The 22646-nt window shown below is 63.9% G+C and overlaps 1 protein-coding gene across 1 annotated transcript in view; it reads left to right on the top strand.

The window, feature by feature from the left end:
• The window catches only part of OSBPL5 (oxysterol binding protein like 5), a 60303-nt gene that overhangs the window by 14655 nt on the left and 23002 nt on the right, over positions 1-22646 (top strand). The window contains exons 2-3 of the mRNA XM_047774992.1: positions 15524-15680; positions 17403-17485. Coding sequence (XP_047630948.1) covers positions 15545-15680; positions 17403-17485 — 219 coding nt within the window. The 5' untranslated portion in view covers positions 15524-15544. The remainder of the gene's footprint in view (positions 1-15523; positions 15681-17402; positions 17486-22646) is intronic.

Genomic DNA, 22646 nt, shown 5'->3' with positions numbered 1-22646 from the left:
ACAGGCGAGACCCCCGGGGCCTCCGGAGAGGCAAGAGCTGCCCGGGTGACCTGGGAGTGGGGCTGAGCTGCGAAGGGACACTGGTGTGACTGCTGGGGAGGCCGCCCCCACAAGGGCAGGGAGCGTCCTTCCCCTGAGCCAGCACGTCCAGTGATCTTTCACAGCGCCCACACCCGCTGGCCATAGGCACTGGCCCCGGGGTCTGGAGATGGGACACCGTGGTCCCTGGCCTCCTGGCTGCTGCCCTGCCCCTGAGACGCGTGCCCCTCCTGGCACGCGGCTCCCTGTGTCCCGTGTCCTGCTAAAGCGGCGGCCAGGCCTGGGCGCACCAGGCCTGCCCACCTCCCAGCCAGGTCATTGCTCTGCCCGCGAGGGGTCTCAGCCACCTGGCCCTGGGGAGAGAACCTGGGAGAACAGCTGGGCTTGCATCACCTGTGTTTACCTGGAAACCAAAAAACACTCTTTCAAAAGAGCAGTCTCGGAAAAGCACCCTCCTTCTGCCCTGGGGCCTCAGGACTCCGGCTCCTGAGAGCAACTCCTGGTCCTGCGTGCGCTGGGGCTGCCCCGGGCACACCCCTCCATCCTGCAGCCCTTTCTGCTCAGACCTGGGGCGCTGACACCCAACGTAGCACCCACTCGTAGCACCCACTTGGGAGGCCTGGGGTGATGCAGACACCTGCTTCATCCCTGGTTTGGGTGTGTGTGTGTGTGTGTGTGTGTGTGTGTGTGTGCCAGTGGTGAGCAGTCAGGGTGGAAAGGGGAGTACAAGTACCTCGCACAGGGGAGTTCCCGTCGTGGCGCAGTGGTTAACGAATCCAACTAGGAACCATGAGGTTGCGGGTTCAATCCCTGGCCTCGCTCCGTGGGTTAAGGATCCGGCATTGCCGTGAGCTGTGCTGTAGGTCGCAGATGCAGCCTGGATCTGGTGGTGCTGTGGCTGTGGTGTAGGCTGGCGGCTACAGCTCGGATTAGACCCCTAGCCTGGGAACCTCCATATGCCGCGGGAGCGGCCCTAGAAAAGGCAAAGAGACCAAAAAAATAAAAATAATAATAAAAAAAGGACCTCGCTCAGTTGTGTGCCAGCCCCTGGCACTCAGGCCACACTCGGCAGTGCCCAGTGACCAGGCTGGCTGTGCCTCAAGCCGCCTGGAGCCTGGCCAGGGCAGTGACCGCCTGTTGACATATCAGCGAGAGCTGGGTTGTTTAATAATCAAAGAGTAAGAAAGGGAGCGGGGTAGGAGTGGGGGCTGCCCTCGCCTTGGGGGGCACCAGTGTGTCCTGGAGCAAGGCCAGCGACTTGTGCCCCCTAGCCTCTGGCAGTGGCCTCTGGACGGCGCCCCGTTTCACCTCTTGGTGGGGTAGCCTCCTAGGAGGTCCCGGAGGACGTAAACCCCGCAGCCTGGGAGAGGCTGCCATGCGTACCCAGCTGGAAGGGGTACAAGTGTGCTGTTTGGCCGTGAACCAGCCCCACAGGCTGCAAGGGCTCTGGGCCGGCTGCCCGGCCATGTGGCAGCCAGCGGGCGGGGCCCAGAAGCAGAGTTCTTGGGCAGTGTCACCTGCCCCAGCACACTGTCACAGTTTGTCTCCAGGCTGGAGAGGGAGGGTCTCCCAGGGCTGACCATCCCCCACCCCACGCCTGTGGCACCCAGGGCCCCGGCCCCCAGCCTCTGCTGACTTCCCGGCTCTGGACCTCCGATGCGACCTTGTTGACCTGGGGGCCGTGGTGATCAGGGGTACCCCCTAGACGGGGAGGGGGGGAACCCGCATCATCAGGCCGGAGCCCCTGGAAGGCCAGAGGTTCAGAGCTGCCCCGAGGGGCTGCGAACAGACTGGGGGGACACGGGGCAGCCCTTGCCGAAGCAGAGGCTGGGGACCCACGGCCCAGAGGACCAGGGGGACTCCGCCAAGGGCTCTGCGGCGGATGGAGCCCACGCTCTGGGGACACTGCAGCCCACCGGGGCCAAGCACTGGGGGCCCTTGGCAATGACCCTTGGCTCCCCTTCTGGCCTCTCTCCCAGCTGACAGAATCTGAGTCACTTTGTATCTGTACCCTTCCCTGTGGGGAAAGGGGGTGGCGCTCAGGCTTCTCCCCTGTTGTGCAGCTTCTGAACTGCTGGCTGTCACCTTTCCATGTCCTCAGAGGCACCTGGCTTGTTTTCAGTCTTTTAAACCCTGAGCCTTATTTGGGCGGGGGGTGCGGAGGGGTGCGGGGGCGGGGGGGGAATGAGACGCTAATGTTGTGTGAATTTCTTTCTTGTTTCAAGGCTTTTGTTAAATTCTCCCTTGAAGCCTTCAAGAAGGAGCTCAGAGCCTGCCCTTTTTTGCTCTGTATCATGGAAAATGGGAAATACACACAAAAACAGAGAGGACCATGGGACTGAGGCTCCCTGGACACCCCACTGTCACCAAAGCCACCCCGGGACGTGGCTGCCTCTCATCTCCCCGAACTCCGGCTTAAAATAGGCCTTCGTGCTCACCTCCCCCCACCCCCACTTCTCCCTCTTTCATCACCTGCCTTTGTGGCCACTGGCATGTCACGGGGTGGGGGTGTCCCCAGGTCCCTTTGGGTCTGTCTGTGCGGGTCCCCAGGACAAGGTCCCAGGACCATCCGCACACAGCCCTGGGGAGCAGAAGGCATGGGGAAGGTTCTGGAAGGTCACGCCCCAGACATCCCTGTGACCTGGAGGAGCTCCCCATGGGGTCGAGCCCACCGTCCCCAAAGACCCCGGGGGGACAAGAAATGCTGTTTCCTCCCAGCTTGGCGGAGTCCCCCTGGTCCTCTGGGCCGTGGGTCCCCAGCCTCTGCTTCGGCAAGGGCTGCCCCGTGTCCCCCCAGTCTGTTCGCAGCCCCTCGGGGCAGCTCTGAACGTGAGCAGTCACTTCCCCAGCCAGCGCCGCCTGGTCCCGGAGCACCTAAGCTGGACACATTCCTCTCCGCCAGGCCCCCACCCCCCGGGAAGCAGCCATCATCTTTAAACCTGCCACCTGCTCAGTGCTCCCGGGCACTGGGCGTGCCCCCCGGGGTCCTGCCTCTAGGAATGGAGGCGATGGCACAGAGGGTCTGGACTGGGTGGGGGGCAGTGAAGAACAGGAGAATGGGGGGGCATGGCCCGGGACCAGGCACTGGCCAGGCTGGGTGCTGGGAGCAGGGGGCTTCTCCATGAGGCTGCAGCGGTCGTGGGCGTCTGGACGACAGGCTCCAGTCCATTCTGGCCTGGAGGCGAGAGGGATGCGCACATGGGGGCAGCTCCAGGAGAGGGCGTCTGGGCGGAGAAGAGGGGCCCCAGGCCTCGCCATGCTCCCCCAGGGCCCTCAGGCCACCTGCCCCTGCAAGCCCATCTCCCCGCGTCCTGGGCGAGAGCTCCTTGCGCCCCCCTGGAGGCCCAGAACCTCCCACTTCTCACTTATTTTCATCCTGGCCAGGCCCGGGGCGGGGCGTGGTGGGGCGTTTGCCGCAGTGGAGGCGGCTCGTCGTGGACACGCGGGCGAGACCCTGGCGCCGGCTGATGAGCACACTCGCAGGTGGACGGCGTCCGTCCCCCGGCCCTGGAGTCGTTCGTGTGTCACCGTCTGCTCCCTGGCACCCCTTCCGTATCCGGAGCGTGGTCCCTGCAGCCCCGTTTGGCGTCACGGCAGCCATGTCCCTCCGTGTTCTCGCCACCCACCTGCAGTGGGTGTCGCCACTCCTGGGGGCAGCAGCGCAGAGAGAATCTTCCCTCACGTGTCTCTTGGCACAGAGGCTGATGCTGTGGATTTTTGCCCCGCAGAGAATTCCCAGGAATGGGGTCATCGGCTTAAGCGACGCGTGTGCTCCAGGGAGCATGTGCCACCCCCCACCTCCCACTCCATCCATCCGCAGGGCTGTGTGCCGATGAGGTGTCTGCGGGCTGACCCACAGGGTACCGAGGAGCAGCCAGAAAGCAGGGTGCTTCCCGTGGAAGGGCAGGCCACGCACGATCTGTCACCCCCGACCGCCTCCGTCTATGACCGGCCCCGCCTGGACACTCGAGGTCAAGTCAGGTTGACCAGCAAAGGTCTCAGCCCTTTGGGGACAGCGTGTGAAACATAGCCGACCCCCAGGGCTGCGGCCTAGGGCGCCTTCTGCTGGGGCCTCTGCCGGTGTCACCTGGGCCCCCCAAGACCCCCGCCCGCCCCCAAGGCAGGGCCCGGCCAGGCTGGACACCCTCGTCCCTGGAGGAGGCTGTGCCCAGGCCTCACTGAGGGCAGCTGCCTGAGCTCAGCAGGAGGTCGACCCCTGCCCTGGCACCCTGGGGACCCGCGAGTCACAAGTCCATCTGGTCACAAGCGTCCGAGTCTGCAGAGAAGCCCCCTTCCCTGCCCCCGACCCCTGGCATGTTCCTCTCACTTTGGAGCGGGGGCGAAGGCTGCACCTGCTGAGTCGTCTCCCTGGGAAGACTGGTCCTTACGGGAAACTGCAGCCTGAGCAGGATCCCTGGGGACAGAGCTGGGGCCAGGACCCGCCGCCATGCCCGGTGCCCCAGCCCCTGCCCGCTGCGCACACCCACCCCTCTCCGAAGAGCGCAGTTTATGTTCATCCCGGACCGGGTGGGGGGCATGGAGCACTGGGGGACTGGGGGGAGGAGATTCGGCTGAGGGTGTCGGGACAGTGGGGGTGCTGGTGGGTGCGGGCCTGATCCAGGTGAGCTGGAGGGGCCGTGCTGGTGCAGGCAGGGGCGTGAGGCTCTGGGGTCCTGCAGGCCACGGGGGGCACTGTTGAGCTTCCCTCAGGTGGCTGCACCACGGCCGCCCCCCTTGCTCTCATCCCAAAGGTCTCCACTGGGCAAGGTGTCCCAGAAACTCCCTGCCGTGGGCTGAATGGTGATCCCCGAAAAGATGTGCCTAAACCCTAACCCCCAAAGCCGTGAACGTGACCGTGTGGCGTTAGGAATGTGTGGGTGTGATCGAGTGAAGGGTCAGGGTCGTCCTGGATTATCGGGGGGAGGAGGAGGAAGGAGAGGGAGAGGAGGCCGTGGGAAGACGGAGGCCAAGCCTGGAGGGGCGGGTCTGTGAGGCAGGGTGGCCTGGAGCCCCAGAAGCTGAGGCACAGGGGCACCTCCCCCAGAGCCTTGGAGCCGCCGGCCCTGCCCGCACCTCCATTTCAGGCTCCCGCCTCCGCAATGAGCTTGGGAGAGGACCAGGCGTGTGGCTCAGGACACCACTACAGCCCTGGTGGAGGAAACGCGTTCCTTCTCTCCAAAAAGCTGCAGGACCCAGCGAAGCCGCCCCGGGCACCAGCCACCTTACAGTCAGCCGGTGACAGCGGACCCTGGCTGTTGTGGCCTCTAACCTCCGGAGGGAGGCTGAGCCTTCTGCCTCCCCCGACTGGTCTTTGCTGGCTGGGGGAGGGGGTGTCAAGCCTGGCCCAGTCGGAGGGGACAGCCTAGAGGGGCGGCCCTGGGGTCTCAGCATGTGGGCCCCTGCCCCACGCACCCAATAATCCAGGAGTCTGACCCCTCGTGGGGCCAGGGCCCTGGGATGGGGCGCTCCCTTGAAACATAGCAGAAGCGTTTTAGGGTGCATGGGGGTGGGAGGAGTGCCGACTGCCAGGCTGGGTCCCCAGGGTATCCCCAAAGGCAGGTGTAGACGAGGGGGCAGCGGGCTGTCTGGACCCGGCCGGGCGGGCGGGCGTCCCTAAAGCTCATCCCAACCCAGAGGGACAGGCCGTGACCCAGGGCCGGCCCCCAAGCCGTCGCTGTGGCCCCCGTCACCTTCGGTCTCATTTTTAGCTGTCACCTGCTGCTCACAAGGCGCCGGGGGCAGCCTCGTGCCTTGGAAGTCGTCATTTCATGGCGTGACCGGCGGGTCGGGGACAGATCCAGATGTAGGTCTCAGAGCTTGGAGGCCACACCTTCCGGGCCGTTGCCCAGCCCTGCTGGCTCCGGGAAGCCTGATCTCTGGGGTTGCTGGGGGTCGGTGGGGGTCTCCGGACCCTGCTCCAAACCTCCGTCCCTCCCCTGCACCCCGCACGGTGGCGGGACGTGGCCCCGGTGCCGCTGCTTCAGTGTCTGTAGAGCGACCAGGCGTCCCGGTGAGACGGCCTCGAGTCCGCGGCCCGGGGCTCGAGATCAGCCGGCTTCTGGCGGGACCACCGGCCACGGTGCTGACGCCTAATGGAAATGGGATAAGCCAGGAAATTGAGCTTTTTTTCCCAGAAACAGTGTCCATCATCTCTTCGGCCTCGTGCCTTCTGGTTGGTGCCTCCTAATGGTGCAGCTCCGGGCTCTGCTCCTTTTCCCGTCGAGTAAAACTCCGTCGCGGGCGTGCTGTCCGCTGACGGACGCCGGGGCCGCTCCCGCACCCTGGCTGTCGTGGACGTGCGTGCACATGTCGCCTGTGGACACGCGTTTCCCTTTCTTTCTCATTTCTCTTTCGGTCTCCTTGGGGGCCCTTGGCATGGCCCCCCATCCTGTGGTGCATGGCTCAGGCCGCTGTCACACGGACGCTTTTGCACCAGGAAGCCAGGCGCTCTCCAGCAGGGTTTGCTTGGGGCCAACGGGGGCGGGGGCAGGGGGCTGGAGGGTCCAGTGAGCAAAGGGGGTGGAGGCGGCGCTGGGGGCCTGCAGGCTTGGTGACCACATCCGAGGTGTCAGGTACCTTCCTGGACTGTCCCACCATGGCAGGACGTGGAGGGGGGCTTGGCCTGGTGCCAGCCTGGTCCCACCCCACTGGCAGGGCCGCTTTCTCCGCCAGTGGTGTGACTTCTGACAGAACCGGTTTCCCCCGAAACCACAGGGAGGGGCGGGCGGAATCTGTGATTGTCAGGCCACCCACAGTCTGACGCGGCCCGGCCCCGTGGTTACCCCTGCTGCTTATCCCACAAGGGCCAGAAGGCAGGGCTCCTGTCCCCCCTACCCAGCCGGTCAGCAGTGAATCAGGAATTGAGCTGGAGGCTGAAGCGGGGCTGGGGAACATTCTGAAGACCCCTCCCCTGACAGGCAGGCCCGGCTGCACACAGTAGGTGCTCAGAGGATAGGGCTGAAAGAAGGGTCAGTCACCCCGGCACAGGACCTGGGGCCAAGAGGGGCGGCCCATCCACCCAGAGGGGTCCTTCCTGGCCTCTTGTGGGGCCGTGGGGCTGGGAAGGAAAGGCCGGGCTGGGGCCCAGAGCAGCGGGCTTCCCTGGCATTCAGACCTGCTGTGCCCATAGGGTTCCATCTGCCAGCTCCCTCTCCTCCCCTCCCCCTCACGTCCCCTCTCCTCTGCTGGCTCTCAGGACAGTCCCAGCAGATTGGGGACAGTCCCTCCATGTCGGGGTGACACGGGGAGGGGGGCAGGAGGTAACCAGCACACCTGCCCAGGATGAGCTGGGAGTCCAGGGGGTCAGCGCCAACCGGCCACATGGCCCTGGACGAGCCAGCTCACTCTGGAGGCCTCAGTTACTGCATCTATGAAATGGGGAGAAGGCAGGGAAATGGAGCACGGGCACGCGTGGGGTCTTTTTTGCTTCCTAGGGCAAGGACCCGAGCAGCCCCTGGATGGGGTGGGGGGCAGACAGGAGGGGAGGAGGGGCGTGGTGCCTGCCGCCCACCTGCGGGGACCGGATGCAAGGGGGCTGCTGTGTGAGATTTGGGAAGAGGGAGTCCGCCGTTTGTGTGCTGAAGCCAGGCCCCCTTCCTGCCCACGCCGTGCACTCGAGTTGTGAGGCGATCCCCTAAAACCTGAGCCCTGCCCCTCCGTGAGCCCCACCTCGGTGCCATGTAAGAATGGGCTCCGGCCCCACTGGAAGCCCCACTGGGAGGGGCCAGCGCTGGGTGGGAGGGTGTCAGGATTCCACCTCCTCCTCCAATGTAGATTCTTCTGGAGGAAGCAGGCTGCCCACCTTTCCCAGGGAGCAGGAAGCCCGGGGTCTTCGCCTTCCTGGGCTTGGGTCCTGAGAGTCCCGTCCTGGCCAGGAGCAGTCCCCACAGTGAGAGGGTCCTCCCTGGCTTCTGGGGAGCAGGGAAACTGGCCCATCTCGAGCCCGAAGAGGAAGCCAGAGCGGCTGGGCGCGCAGGGACCGGGTCAAGGCTCTTAGATCCTGAAAGGCCCCACGGCACAGGCCACTCCTGGTGAGGCTCCATTCCCGCCTCCAGCCTCCAGGATCCGTTGGGGCTCTGCCCTTTCCCGGCTGGGGGTGGGGCAGATGCCAGCTGTCTCCCAGCCCCGCCTGCCACAACCATCATCTGAAGGACCTGGGCTGCGGGTGCCCCTCCCAGTGGCACCGCCCCCAGGGGCCACCGCCCTGGCCCTTCCCAGAGCATTCCTGTGGGCCACCCCTTCTTGAGACGCAGGGAGCAGAAAGGGAGCAGAAGCCAGCCGTCTGAGCAGGGAGGGTCCACGAGAAGCATCCCCTCCCTTTTCTTGAGGGCTCCGCCTCTGTTAATACGTCCAAGATGTGGCTGCTGTCCGGGGAACCTGAGCCAGAGTCTCTGCAGAGGGAGACCCTTGGCAGAGATGCTGTGAGGTGGATCCCTGCCTGTGCCTGCTCCGCACTGCACAGCCCAGGGCTGACGCCCCCTCCCAGGACCCCCGCAGGCTTTGGCCATCCGGGGACAGCCCTCCTGGCCTCTGTTCCTTCTGCTTCTGGACCCGACTGCTCCCCCAGAGGCCGAGGCTCTTACCTCCCTAGTTTTCAGACCCACTCAGCACCCACCCCAGAGCCGCCTGGGCAGGAAGCTCCCATGGGGGCGGCATGGGGGGTGGTCAGGGAGAGAGGCTGAAGCTGGCGGGGTCTGGAGGGGAGTGCAGGCTCACTGGAACCCCCCAGGCTCCCCTCAGGGTCAGCAGGGACCCAGCACTTCCCCCCTCCCCCGCCTGCTGGGGGGGGGGAGACCGGGAGGTTTAGGCAGCGACAGCCCCGCCCACTTTGTTCTCCTTTGCTAGTTGGTTTCCCGCCCACCCTTGAGGCTCAGCCCTGCAAGGAGGGTCCATCTGTGTCCCCCGTGGCAGCCGTAGTCAGTCTCCACCCCAAGCAGGCTGGGCCGTGGGGCGTCTCCCCGGGGAAGGAGCAGCCCCAGCAGGAGCCCCCCAGGGAGAGGGGTTGGAGACATCCGCGTGCCTGGAAGGTCCCCCACCCCCGCATGTCCAGGACATGGAGTAGGCGGCCAGCCCCACAGCGCAGGCGGTGAAGCAGGCCTGAGGTCACTCGAGGCCACACCCACCTCCCTGGGCTGACTCCCCTCCCCACTGCGCAGCCCCCCTTCCGGTTGCACCACCCCCAGCTCCCCCACCAGGATGCGATTAGCATCCGAAAATCACAGAGTCTGAGTAGGACAGGGTGGGGGCAGGCTGCAGAGGGGGGACCACATCCAGGCCTGGGTGGCTGGGCTTCCTAGAACCGGTGGGCGGGGTCCGCTGCAGGGAAGGAGGCGAGTGGGTGGTGCCCAGGCCAGATGAGCCTGGCACCCCGTGTGCCGTTGGCCCCGTGTCCATCAGGAGGCCAGGTGGGCGGGTGCCAGGGGCCGGCCTTGCAGACAGCCACATGACCCGGCTGAGTCAGAACAGGGCAGGCCACTTCCTGCCCCTCTCCCCAGGGCTCTGTCACTCCACAGGTGGCCTGTCTAGGAAACATCCCTCTGGGGGTGGCCCAGCCCCAGCCATCCCCTGGGGTCCTGTCCCCGGCCTTCTTTCTCTCCCACACCCAGCCATGTCCAAGGTGCCGGAGACTGGGGACTTGAAGCTGTGCCACCGCAGGGGGACTTGGGGGTGGCTGGAGCCTCCGGACCTTAGGCTGGCTGTTTCCTCTCTTGGGGCCTCAGTTTGTGCATCTTTAAAATGGGATGAGGGAATTCCGTTCATGGCGCAGTGGTTAACGAACCCAACTAGCATCCATGAGGACGCGGGTTCAATCCATCCCTGGCCTTGCCCAGTGGGTTGAGTAGCTGGTGTTGCCGTGAGCTGTGGTGTAGGTCGCAGACATGGCTCGGATCCAGCGATGCTGTGGCTGTGATGTAGGCTGGCAGCTGCAGCTCCAATTCGACCCCTCGCCTGGGAACTTCCATATGCTGCTGGTGCTGCCCTAAAGGGGGGTGATGCAGGGTCTGTCGGCGCAGCAAAGCGACTGGAAAAGGCCCGGGTTTAAAGCTCTGAACAGCAGTCTAGACATGAGAGGGAGGTTCCCGGCAGCCAGGGGGCTCTAAAGAGGCTGCCGCTCCCATGGGGGCTGTGCAGGCCGCCCAGTTTGAGCCCCAGATGCTCAGTGCGGCCGGGGGCCAGTGGCCGGGGCCTGTTTCTCGGCAAAGACCTCGTGGTCACTAGCCTTGAGACCCTGGCAAGTTTCTGGAACGCAAATGCGGGGTTTGCCGTCCTTTAACTGGTGGCTGCCGTCCTTCCCTGGGCTCTGCCGACCTCTCCCTGGGACGTGCAGGCCAGGGGCGCACGCGACGTCACTCCTGAGCTCATCCGTGGTTTCGGAGCTTCTCCCTCCCTTTTACGACCCACGTGGCCCAGGCCGGTGTGAAGGTGGGCATGGTGGTGGTGGTGACCGGCTGCAGGTGCCCGCGTCCTGCCCCCAGCGGTGAGTGGAGAGCCCCCCGCGGCCCGAGCCGTGTCTCCTCTGCCCAGGAGCCTCGCCCTCCCTCCCTCCAGCACCTGCTGGGCCGGCTGTGACCCTGGGCCCCTGGGAGGAAAGCTAAGAGGCCACTGTGGGCACTGGCAGGTGGGCTCACCCCGGGTCCCCGGCCTCTGCAGGGGGCTCTGCCCCCCACCATCCCGAGCAAACCCCCCTTTACAAGTAGGGACCCAGAGACAAGCATGGCCGGCTGGGGTCCCACAGCCGTCAGAGGCAGGGCTGGACCTGTTCCCAGCGTTAGGACTGGGATCCGAATCCCCTGCCGCCCCCCCACGTCCACACCTGCAGGTGGGATGTGGTGTCTGGATTCTCTGGCGCCTTCTCAGAGCCTCAGCCTCCCACCGAGAGTGAGAGCAGCTCAGCAGATTCCGGCCCCAGATAAGGCATCCGGCCTGTGTGGGCCCAGAAGGCGCCAGTGACCTTTGTCTCTAGGGATTCCATTGTTCTGGCCCCAAGGTGGGCGTCTGGGTGGTGGCGGGAGGGGACAGCGTTTGCAGGCAAATAACTGCTGGGAAGGCAGCTTCCAGTGGGGGGGGGGGGGCGGGACAGTGTGCCGGCTCCTGAGTTGGGGGCGCTCTGTGCCCACTCCCCGGGGTTCTCTGTTGGCCCATGGGCCTTGGCTCAGGGCTTGTCATCTGCCAGGTGTCCAAAGGAGTGCTGGAGCTCAGGGCTGGCCCGGGCAGGGCAGAACCTGACCCGGTCACCATCTACTCCAGGCCGGCACCACGTGGGACCCACCTCCCCAGGGTGCCGGGGGCTTTCATGCCCCAAGTGAGATGCGGAAGCCAAGGACCCTGCTCGACTCACACAGGGGGAGGGGGGCCAGGCCCAGAGGTGAATGACTGCCCCCTGACCATGCCCCCTGACTGTCCCCCCCCCCACCGCCACCTCCACGTGTCCCAGGAGCCTCAGCGGGGCAGGAGGAAGTGGGGCACCCCGAGGGAGGGGAGCAGGAAGGCTTCTGGGCATGAGTAGACCTCAGGGGTCAGCTTGTCCAGCCCCTGCTGCTGGGCAGGACTGCACCCAGGCGCCACCCATGGAGTGTCTCGGCTGAGGCTGCGGGACCCTGACAGCTACTGTCAGTGACGTTTCCCCTTGAGGACCCCATGGTGCCCATCAGCCGCGGGCATCCTGCTTCCGGGGTGCAGGTAGGGCAAAGGAGTCTGGAGCAGGCTGTGAGGAGAGCACAGGGCTCAGAGGGCACCAGGGAGGTGGGTCGGTCCCTGGATGCCCAGGCAGTCACCAGTTTGCACGGAGCAGGGCTGCGGGGGTGGTGGTGGTGGGGGGGAGCTTGTCTGACTTGTTCCCTGATACGCAGCAGCTCTGGCCCCTCTCCAGCCCCCTTGCCCGTACAGCTAATTCATCCTGAAATGCTGCACTTACCCTACAGGTGCCTGGCCTGAGGTTACCCAGGGCTTTGGGGAGGAACGGCCAGGAGGGTTCCCCTCCACGGAGGCCCAGCCCAGCAGGGAGTTATGGCAGGGACGGACTAAAGCAGGAGAAACGTGTGTCCCAGGGCCCCCAGAGGGTAGACACCCTCCCCAGGACAGAGAGCAGGAGAGGGCTCTGGGATCCGAGCCTCTGCTGAGAACCCCGGCCGCTGGCAGCGAGCCTCCACTCCAGGCCCCAGCTCTAAGGGTTTCCTGTCCCAGAGGTTTGGGGCCTGGTCCCGCCATCTCTTGCAAGGTCTGACTGTACAGAGTAACCCAGAGAGGGGCAGCCACACGGCGAGCCAGGTCAGGGCCGCGAGGTGGGGCGGGAGGCCAGCCCTGCTGTGTCTTGAGCCTTTGCAGCCCGAGCTGAACCTGCAGGTCAGCTTGGGAAGCACTGCCACGCCCTCCCAGGCCAAGGGGAGCGGGGGGTGGGGTGGGGGCCCGGGGCTGGCTTGGCCTTGGGTCTGAGCAGGGGCCGCAGTGGCTTCCCCGCTGAGCTCAAGGCTGGCAAACCTTCTTCCACAGGCGCGGGCCGGGGCTGGGCAGTCCCAGTCCACAGACACCCGCTCACTCCCATCAAGCTGGCCCCCTCCCGCCTCCCCTTCTCCTGCCCCCCCTTAGGGCGCCCAGGCCTTGCAGGGTCCTATCAGCGACTGATCTGGTAGGAGGAGCCAGGCAAAGCCACAGCGGAAGGTCCAATCGGCCCCACTTACATCAGCAGGGCAAGGATTTGGGCAGAACCAGCTGTGTGCAGATGCACAAACATCCCCGTAACCAGGGTAACGGGAGGGGTGCTGCTGTCATGGGGGCTCAGGCCAGCCATCCAAGGTCAGGGAGGCCGGTCAGGGCAGGTGGAACCCAGGCTTCAGGGGCCCCAGGGGTGGCCCTGGAGAGAACATGCCCTGAGCCCTTGGGCACCAGAGCCCAAGCCCAGGGCTTCCCGGCAGGCAGTGGGGACAGAGGGAGGGCTGCCCACCATGGGTGTGGTTGTTGCTGCTCAGCCGGGAGTCTGTTCCCTCATCCATCCACCCAGGCATCTTTCCCCCCCCCCCCCCCCCCGGCTCCCTCTTGGACCGGTTCGTAGGCGCCTGCGCCCCCGGGGTGCGAGCCTCCAGCATCCACCCAGAGGAGGGAGCAGAAGGCTGAGGGCGTGGTCAGCCGAGCTGAGGTTGACCGTCCTCCTGCCAGATCCTGGGCACAGGGCCTCCTTCCTCCGCTGTGCCAGGCGAGGTGGGACGCCTGGGACAGGAACTTGGAAATCGGCTTCAGACCAATCCCGGGCGCCTCTGAGTTTCCTCCCCGGACCCGCAGAGCCCAGGGTGTTTGCTGAGCTGCCTTCATTCACCCCAGAGCCCTCTGGGGTCCCCGAGCCCTGGAGAGATGCAGCAAAGGGGACAGATAGCTCCTGCTATATCCCTTCTGGAACTTGCATCCTATGGGGGGTGCAGTTAGCACAGAAGGAAGGCGGAGCGAACCCTCTGGTAACTTGCAGAATTCCGCGGAGACGCCGCACTGTGTGAGACAGAGAGGTGACAGCCCCTGGAAAGTGACATTTGACCTGAGGGTAGAATTCGAGAAGGATCCAGCCACAGGGACAGAACGTGGGCGAGGGCATTGGGGGACGTCAGAGCAGCGGCCCCCCGCAGACACGGGCTCGGCCCATTCAAGAAACAAAGGGGCCCAGTGTGGCCGGGGCAGAGTGGGTGAGAATGCCAGGCGGGAATGAGATGTGAGCAGCAGGCAGGATGCTGGACGCACTGACAAACAGGGACAAGGGGACAGAGGCCAGAGGGTGTTCTCAGCCCAGTGTGGAGCCACCGGGAGAGGGGCTGGCTTTGCCTCTGAAACGAATGAAGCAGCATCTCCTCCTCCTCAACCCCAACCGAGATGGTGGTTGGTCAGCGGCAGCCAGGGGTGGGCTTTGGGCGGACCACGCCTGAAGCCTTGCTGAGGAAGAGGAGCCCCTCCCTGTCTGAGCAGGTCAGGGGTGGCCTGCAGGGACACCCGCAGGGTCTGGTGGGGGGCGGTGTCAGGACACAGAGGGGACACCCACTGGTGCACATCTGCACTGCATTCAGATCAGAGAGTGTTTGTGGTGGACCAGCAGGGCAGCCCTTTGAATGTCGCCTTGGATGTGTCTGCCTACTGGGCAGATGGGAAGAAAGGGGGAAGGGAAATCAGGCTTCTCGACTGACTGTCTAGAGAGATTCATGGAGGAAGGACGGGGGGGGGAGGTCAGATGGATAGACAGATGGGCAAGTGGGTAGATGGATGGATGGAGGGTGAATGGAGGATGGATGGGTGGATGGGAGGATGGATGGGTGGATGGATGGGTAGATGGAGGGATGGGAGGATGGATGATGGATGGGTAGATGGATGGGTGGCTGGATGGCTGCCCACTCCTAAAGCTCTGCCCTGTTCTCCTCACCCACCTGTCACAGCAGGAAAGGCTCTGTGTCCAGGACAAAGTGGGGCCTTTGTCCTGGACTTGGTGGGAAGCCATCCGCCCACCCAGGGTGGTGGCAGACAGCACCCCTGAGCCTGGAGGAGAGATGAGTCTGGGCCTTTATGGAGCCCAACCTCAGGGAGTGGACAGAGCCCAGGATTCGGAACCAGATCCCCTGCTCTGCCAACACCTGCCAGGTCATGACCACAGGGTTAGGTCTTCAGCTCTTGGAGCCACACTTTTCTCATCTGTAAAATGGGCTGACATCAGTACACGGTGCTGACAGCTCATGGCAGGGCGGCACGAGGGCAGGAGAGAGAGGGAACCTCAGAGCCGGGCAGTGGCAGGGCCTCCCCAGAGCTGCTCCGTAAGTGGACGGACCCCCTGGCACTGGTTTGGGCAGTGCTGTGAAGGAAGCTCAACCAGGAGGGCGACATCTCAGGCTGACTTTGCCCCATGCACCTGCGGTTCTCTGCGGGTTAAGGCGCTTTGGGTGCAGGTATCAGAAACCTAGCAGAGGAGTGGAAGCCGAGGAGTCAGGTGACTGAAAGAGGGCGGAAGCGGGGGAAGGGGGGGTGGTCTCGCCGAGTCCTCCGGGATGGGCAGGCCAGGTTCAGGGACACCCCCAGCGCCATGTCCCCTGGCCCCTGCACTCTGGGGCTGCCCCGCCCCCCCATTCCCTCTCCCGGGCAGCTCCCGGCCGCCTCCCCTGTGTGTATCTGTGGCCGTCTCCCCACCGTGGTGCTCTGTCGCCAGGGAGGGGAGGTCAGGGGCGGGCGGGGGTTGGGGGGACCAGCATAGGTCCATGACCCCTCTCAGCCCCCCTTCACTGTGGCTGGGGTCCTAGGGAGCCTGTCGGGGCCTGGGAGGTGGGGTCCTGACACAGGCCCTGGCAAGCCTGAGCGGGGCCAGGCAGTGTTCCCTGGGCTGAGGGACCGCAGGTCCCCCGGGCCCTCCTTGTCCTGTTTCTGAGACGTCCCCCGAGTGGGGGCCTGGCTGTAAGACAGGGTCCCCTGCCACACGGCCCTGCCTCGGGGCATCAGGTGTGACCTTGCTCTCCCCGCTTCCTTCCAGAAGCCCCCCAGCGCCCACGCCATGAAGGAGGAGGCCTTTCTGCGACGCCGCTTCTCCCTGTGTCCGCCCTCCTCCACCCCCCAGAAAGTCGACCCCCGGAAACTCAGCCGCAACCTGCTCCTGGGAGGAGAGAATGACCTCTACCCTCTGGGTCCAGGTCAGCGTGCTCGCTCGGGTGCCCGGTCGCCAGCGCGGGGGCCTGGGCCGTCTGCGCTTTGAGGTCGGCTGTGTGGCCTCGGGCAGGTCCCTTCCCCTCGCTGAGCTCCCGCCCCAGCCCCCAGTGCTGGATTGATACCCGCCAGTCTGAGCTGAGCCTGCTCTGCCGTGTCTGCGGCCACTGTCCCCAGGAGCCCTGTCCTTCCTCTGGTGCCCCAGGGAAATGGAAGGAGGACCCTGGGAGGCCTCTGGCCCACCCTGCTCCCGCCACCTGCTTTGGGGCCGAGGAGGGACCCTCCTGGTCCCAGCATCCCTCCTGCCCCTGGAGGAGACCGGGACAGGGACGGGCGATGAGCCGTTAGGACCCGAGGGGCTGCCAGGACCACCCACCCAAAGTCTCCTCCGGCAGATGGGGAACAGGCCCCGTGGGGAGGGCCTAGTCCAGGTCCACAGCAGGCGAGGCCCGGGAAGTAAAGCCTACGCCCCTCCCTGCCGCGCAGGCCCCTCGGGAGCAGGGGGAGGGGGGGAAGGACTGGTCCCAGCTGGCAGGGATTGGGTCGCCAGAGCACCAGCCCAAGCAGCGCAGGACCAGGTGGCAGGGCCCATGGGCAGGGCGAGGAGGCAACATGGACCGGTTGGGGGAGAGCAGCTGGGGCCCGGCTTCCGACTGCCAGGGAGCTGGCACCCAAATTGGGAAGCTGCCTCCGATGGGCGTGAGCCAGGCCCCCGAGACGGTGCCTCAGTCCAGAGCACCTTCGAGAAAGGGGCTTGCGCATGGAGGGGGCCCCCTGCTCACCACCCAGCCCGGCTTCGGTCAGGGCTCGGGGAGGCAGGGCAGAGGGCAGAGAAGCTGGACACCCCTCACCCTCCCTACCACCTGCCCCAGGGGCGCCTGGGCCTGTAAGACAGCGTCACTCCCCCAGGTCACCACGCTGGCCCTTCTGCAGAGCACAGCCCCCAGCCCCTTCCCAGGGCTCTGGGGTCTGCAGAGCCCCCAGGCCCCTCTTCTCGCCTCCCGCTCAGGGCGGCCCTCCCCCGAGTCGGGACCACCTCTGCTTCAGCGCAGGGACCTGGCTGTAAGCCACCAGCCAGAAGCAGCCAGGGGCAGGAAGCAGGCGGGTGTGGCCCTCAGGTGGCCTCAGGGCTCCTCTGAGACCGTGGCCCTCTTCTTCCTCCCTGGAGCTTCAGGAACCAGCTGCAGAAGGGGCAGCGCCCCCTCAGGATGGGACCAGACACCCCTGCCTCCCTTCTTCCTCCTCAGCCAAGCTGGAGAGGGAGCTGCACTCCTGCCCGGGAGGGTGCGGGCGCCGTGCCCGGCCACCTCCCCCCAGGAGTCCAGCACGCAGGGCGATGGAGTTCCCGCCAGAGGATTTGGGGTGTGGGAGGTGGCCAGGGGTTCCCAGCACCCTGAACCCGCCTGGGCCCTGCATCCTTCACCTGAAACAGCGGGGGCGGGGGGGGGGGGGGCGCCTGGAAGAGCCCAAAGCACAGGTCACACCAGCACCTCGACACCCCGGCAGGCTCCTCCCAGCAGTCACACCCCGCTCTGGGCGGTGACGGTGACACCCCCTCCTGACATGACGCTGGTTGGTGTGGATTCGATCTCTGGGGCAGTGTCCCGCCGGGGCTGGCTTCCTGCCCCGCCTGCCACGCGCGCAGGCAGCCAGCAGAGGAGCCGCCCGGCTGCCGTGCCCAGGTCCTCACTCTGGCCACTCTCTTGCAGGGAAGGACATGGAGCCCAATGGCCCGTCACCACCGAGGGACGAAGGGCCCCCGACCCCAGGCTCTGCCACCAAGGTGCCACCGGTAAGAGGTCCCCGTGGGAGGACGGGGGTCGGAGGCACAGAGCTCGCTCGTTGGGTGTTTTATCAAAGCCGCCTTCCCGGAGTAACGTGGCACCAGCAGGCAGGGCCTGGGGAAGGCTGCGGCCACCAGGTGGCCTTCAGGGACAGAACCTCACGCTAAGGGAGGCCCCGGGGCCCTTCTGTCCTAGGGAGACCCGCCCAGGTGTGAGCTGTCCCCTTCCTCCTCTGCCTTTGCCTGCTCTGTGCCCTCCCCCGGGGGACCCGACTTCTGGAAACATGCACATGTGCACACACGCACACACATGGAGACACAGGGCTACACACACACACACACACACACACACACACACACACACAGAGCCTCTTCTTCCCAGTCCGGCCCCTCCCAGCTCCGGCCCGCTGGGCCCCGCCGGGCAAAAGCTTCAGTCCAGGGAAGGTGCCAGGGCTGGGGACACAGGTGAGGCATCGTCAACACACCCTTCCTTCCCCGCGAAGGGTCTCAGCCCGGGGGACCACGGCCCCTGGATTGGAGGCCCCGGGTCTGGCTGTGGATGGGGTTGGTGCACAGAGAGGCCGGTTCTCCCTGGCTCAGACACCCCGTGGAGCCCAGAGCTCCCCTGGGACCCCACGCCCTCCTCCGTCAGACAGGGGGCTGGTCGTGGTCTCCCGGTTTTAGCCTGGGTCCCCCTCCAGAGAGGAAGAAGCCAGGCCTGTCGTGGTCCCCCTCCCACAAGACGGAGTTTCCCCGGCTCGGCCCCAGGACACACGGCTGCTGGGAGAGCACCTGCATTTGTGTGTGTGTGTGTGTGATTTTAACTTAAAATTTTTTTAATTTCAGTAACATGCATATAACACACAATTTACCCTCCGAAGCATTTTTCAGGGCGCAGCTCAGTGGCCTTGAAATACACCTTGTGTTGCCGTGAGCACCATGCATCTCTAGAACGTTCTCATCTTGCCAGACTGACACTGACTCCCCCGCCTCCTCTCGCCAGCCCCCTGTTCCCACCCTCCTGCTGTCTGTCTGTATCTATGCCTTCCAGGCCCCCAGGGACCTCACAGAAGTGGAAGCCTGTAGGATCATCCTTCCAGGTCTGGCTTCTTTCGCTCAGTTTCAACGTCCTCAGAGTTCACCCAGGTTGTAGCCTGGGCCAAAATTTTCTTCCTTTTTACGGCTCATCATAGTCCATTGCGTGGTTGGACCACATCGTGTTTACCCGTCACCTGTCCATGACGTGTTAATTTTTTTGAGATACAAGTTTATTTTATAAAACTGTCAGTAACACGGTTATGTCGTGTTCAGTATGCCGCAGAGCAGTAAACCCAGTAACACCACAGCCAATGTTGGCAGGAACGCCGGGCTAGGCGATCAGATCTCCTTCCCTCAGTAACTGGGCACCCCCTCCCTACGAGACCCACTCTGCTGCGGGGGCTGCGGATGCGGTTCTGGCTCAGACCAAGTCCCTCCCTAACGGAGCTGAGGTCCTAGAGGAAGACAGGTGCCGGGCAGAACGAGCCGAGTCTGGAAGCCAGCTTGGCACACCCCCAGCTGCCTAAGACCCGCGTGGGGTTGTTTTAAAGGGCACTGCGTGGAGTTCCCGCTGTGGCACAGCGGGTTAAGGATCCACCGTTGCTGCAGCTGTGCTGTCGGTGGCAGGTGCAGCCCGGATTTGATCCCTGGCCCCGGGAACTTCCATGTGGCTGCAAGAAAAGGGCATGGCTTGGGGAAAGATACAAACTCTAACACACAGAAGACAAGTCTATTAAATACAGTAACATTAGATGTTACCTAATATATAACACAGTATGATCTAGTGTAATACAATGTAATATAATATATTAGATTGTAACATAAACCATTCTTTATATACACGTTTGTATGTGCAGATATTATAAGTGTGTTCATGAGACAAAATTCAACTAGCAGGTAAGTCACCATTTGAAGTGAACAATTCAGTGGCATTTGGGGCATTCGCCATATCAGGCAACCACCACCTCTCCTCACCCCAAACTGAAGCCCCATCAGCAGTCACTCCCCACCCCACGCAGAGCCCCTGCACCCACTACTCTGCTTTGCGTCTCTGGAAAAGGGGGAGGCATTTCTGTTTCAATGTTCTGGACATTTTGTATCCAGAGAGTTATGCAAGCTGTGGTTTTGGGGAGCCAGGCGCCTTTCCCCTAGCGTATCATGTTCTGAGCCCATCCAGGCGGGGCGGGGGCCAGCCCCTCTTTCCCTTCTCAGAGCTGAGCTGGACCACACAGTCGGCTTGTCTGTCCATCGCTTGGGGGACACTCGGGCTGCTTCCACGTTCCTTCTGTTGGGAACCGATCCGCTGTGAGCATGTGTATACAAACGTCTGAGTTCCTGTTTTCAGGACTTTGGGGTTTCTACCTGAGAGTGGAGTTGCTGGGCCTCCTGGGAATTCTGTGGCAAGATGGCATTCTAGAAGGTTCCCTATTTGACTTTTTGGGAAGCGCCAGACTCTTCCCAGCAGCTGCCCCGTTCTTCAGTCCCACCTCTTGAGAGGGTTCCCACCGCTTGCATCCACATCGCCCAGCAGTTTCTCCTCCTTTTCAACCAGCCCCGCACCCGCCCAGGGTGTGAAGTGAGAGGGTTTGAGTTCTGCCCCCCGAAGGCTGACGCTGCTGCGCCTTTTCACCATTTTTTTTTTTTTTTTTGCTTTTTAGGGCCACACCTGCGGCGGATGGAGGTTCCCAGGCTAGGGGTCCAATCGGAGCTATAGCTGCCAGCCTGCACCACACAACCAGAGCAACGCGGGATCCGAGCTGCATCTGCGACCTCCACCACAGCTCACAGCAACACTGGATCCTTCGCCCACTGAGCGAGGCCAGGGATCGAACCATTGTCCTCATGGATGCTAGTCAGGTTCCTTACTGCTGAGCCACCATGGGGACTCCCTTTTCTTCATTTTATCTTTTCACTTTCTTATGGCCCGTCTGTGTGTCTCCTCTGGAGAAGCCTCTCCCCAAGTCCTTCCCCGCCTTTGAATCGGGTCCCTTTTACTTGTCGGGTTGTAAGAGTTTTTTCTCTATTCTGGATCCTCGATCCTGGTCAGATACACGAACGCACATGCGTTCTCCCATTCTGTAGGTCATCCCAGATGACTTTTTTAAAGGAACTTTCAGGAGCTCCCATTGTGGCTCAGCGGGTTAAGAACCCAGCTGGGATCCGTGAGGATGTGGGTTCAATCCTTGGCCTCGATCAGCGGGTTAAGGACCCAGCGTTGCCATAAGGTACGGCATAGGTCAGAGGCATGGCTTAGACCTGGCATTGCTGTGGCCGTGGTGTAGCCTGGCAGCTGCAGCTCCAATTTGACCCCTAGCCTGGGGTCAGTTCATATGCCACAGGTGTAGCCCTAGTAAGAAAAAGAAAGTAATGAAAATAAAACGTGTAAAGGCACTTTCAGAGCTGTCCGATGGCCTGGCGGTTAAGGATCCGGCATCATCACTGCTGTGGCACGTGGCACAGGTTCAGTCCCTGGCCTGGGAACTTCCACGTGCCTCGGACGTGGCCAGAAATTTTTTTAGATGAAAAAATAAAGGAACTTTCATAGGCCACATGCTCCTGGTCAGAGCCCAGCGTTCATGGGTCTGAACGGCATCCCACGTTTCTGAGGGTCATTCATCATCACCCCGCCTTGACGTCGGGGGCCCGAAGGAGTGGGCAGGAGGGCGGAGCCGGCTGGTGGGCCCGCAGGGTGCGGGGACAGAGGCGTGGGAGGCTCCGACGCCAGCACTGGGCAGGAGCTGCGGTGACCCCACCCAGTGGCACTGCAGGGCCCAGGAGCAGAGGGTGGCAGGGCGCAGACGCCCCGTCCCATCCCCAGTCTGCCCCTCATCTCCTCTGCTGCCCCCTTTAGCCGCATCTGCAGGAAAGCTGGGCCGCGGGGAGTGGGCAGAGGGCTCATTCATTCATTCATTCATTCAGCTACTCACTCATTCAAGATGCTGGGGGAGCTCCCAGCTGCCAGGGCCAAAGGGCTGCCTGGGTGACGCCAACCCCACGGGAGCTCTGGCATCTGTGCGGCTGTGACCACAGACAGTGCTGGGTGGGCAGGGGTGGGTGGTGGTGTTGGGGTCTGATGTCAGCGGAGTGGTCAGAGCCGTCCCTACTCTGGGGAAAGAGCAGGGGTTGCTTGACAACAGGGAAGAGCATTAGGGCAGGGGACCAGCATGTGCTAAAGTAGCTGGGGGCACCAGGCAGAGAATCCCCGCCCGGCCTGTAGGGGTGTCACCCTGCCAGGGTCCTGAGGGACTGGTTCCTTCTCATCACCCCCCACCCCCCCAGCTCAGGGGCTGCTCCGAGAGCAGATCTCCCAGGCGCCCATCCCATGGCCCTCGCTTCCTAGGAATCTGGGATGTCTTTACTTGGAGAGGCGCCCCCCCCCCCGCCCCAACCAGGGTAAGACTGCCCAGGTTCAACCCCAGCTCAGCCCTTCACGAGCTGTGTGACCTCAGGCAGGTTCTGAGCCTCTCTGTGCCACAGCCTCCTCACCTGCAGGGGGTGGTGAGAAGCTGCAGTGGTTCACAGATGCACACACATACTCCCCACCGTTGTCTGTGGCCAGCCTGTCTCGGTTCTAACCCCAGCCCCCGCGGCCACGCCTGGAACGTGGTGCTGTGGGGACAGCCAGCCCACCGGCCAGTTCAGGTCCCTGGGGACAGAGCACGGCAGGCCAACTCTTGCAAAGGACCAGAGAGGGAGCATTTTAGGCTCGGGAGAACTTGATGCTCCCGTTAAATTTAAGCACATGCATCCCCGGACAGCACGCCAGCGAACTGGCCAAGGCTGAGACCTCAATCTCATAGCATTGTCACATCTCACGTTGATGTTTTTTGTCCCCAGCCCCTGGAAAACCCATCCTGGGCTTGCAGGTGGCGCACAGCCTGTGGTCCTGGCTTCCTCCCCGCTCCCCACCCGGGCCTCAGTTTCCCATCCCTAAAAGGACCAAGGCCCTTTCCACCCCCAGAGGCCTGAATGCGGCTGCCCGGCGGGCCTGGCCAGCTGTGCCCTCTCCCGGATCCGGCCCTCCCTCCTCCCCGCAGGTGCGGGCGGGCTCAGGAGAGGGCCCGGGCCTTGGCTCTTGAGCAGCGCTGTCAGGGCACCCGGCACGGGGTCCCATGGCACCTGTGGGCCCTCC

This window comes from Phacochoerus africanus, chromosome 4 (genome assembly GCF_016906955.1).
Source record: "Phacochoerus africanus isolate WHEZ1 chromosome 4, ROS_Pafr_v1, whole genome shotgun sequence".
In the NCBI taxonomy this organism is placed as follows: domain Eukaryota; kingdom Metazoa; phylum Chordata; class Mammalia; order Artiodactyla; family Suidae; genus Phacochoerus; species Phacochoerus africanus.
The sequence above is the reverse complement of the archived record's forward strand: the minus strand, read 5'-3'. Positions and strand labels throughout refer to the sequence as shown.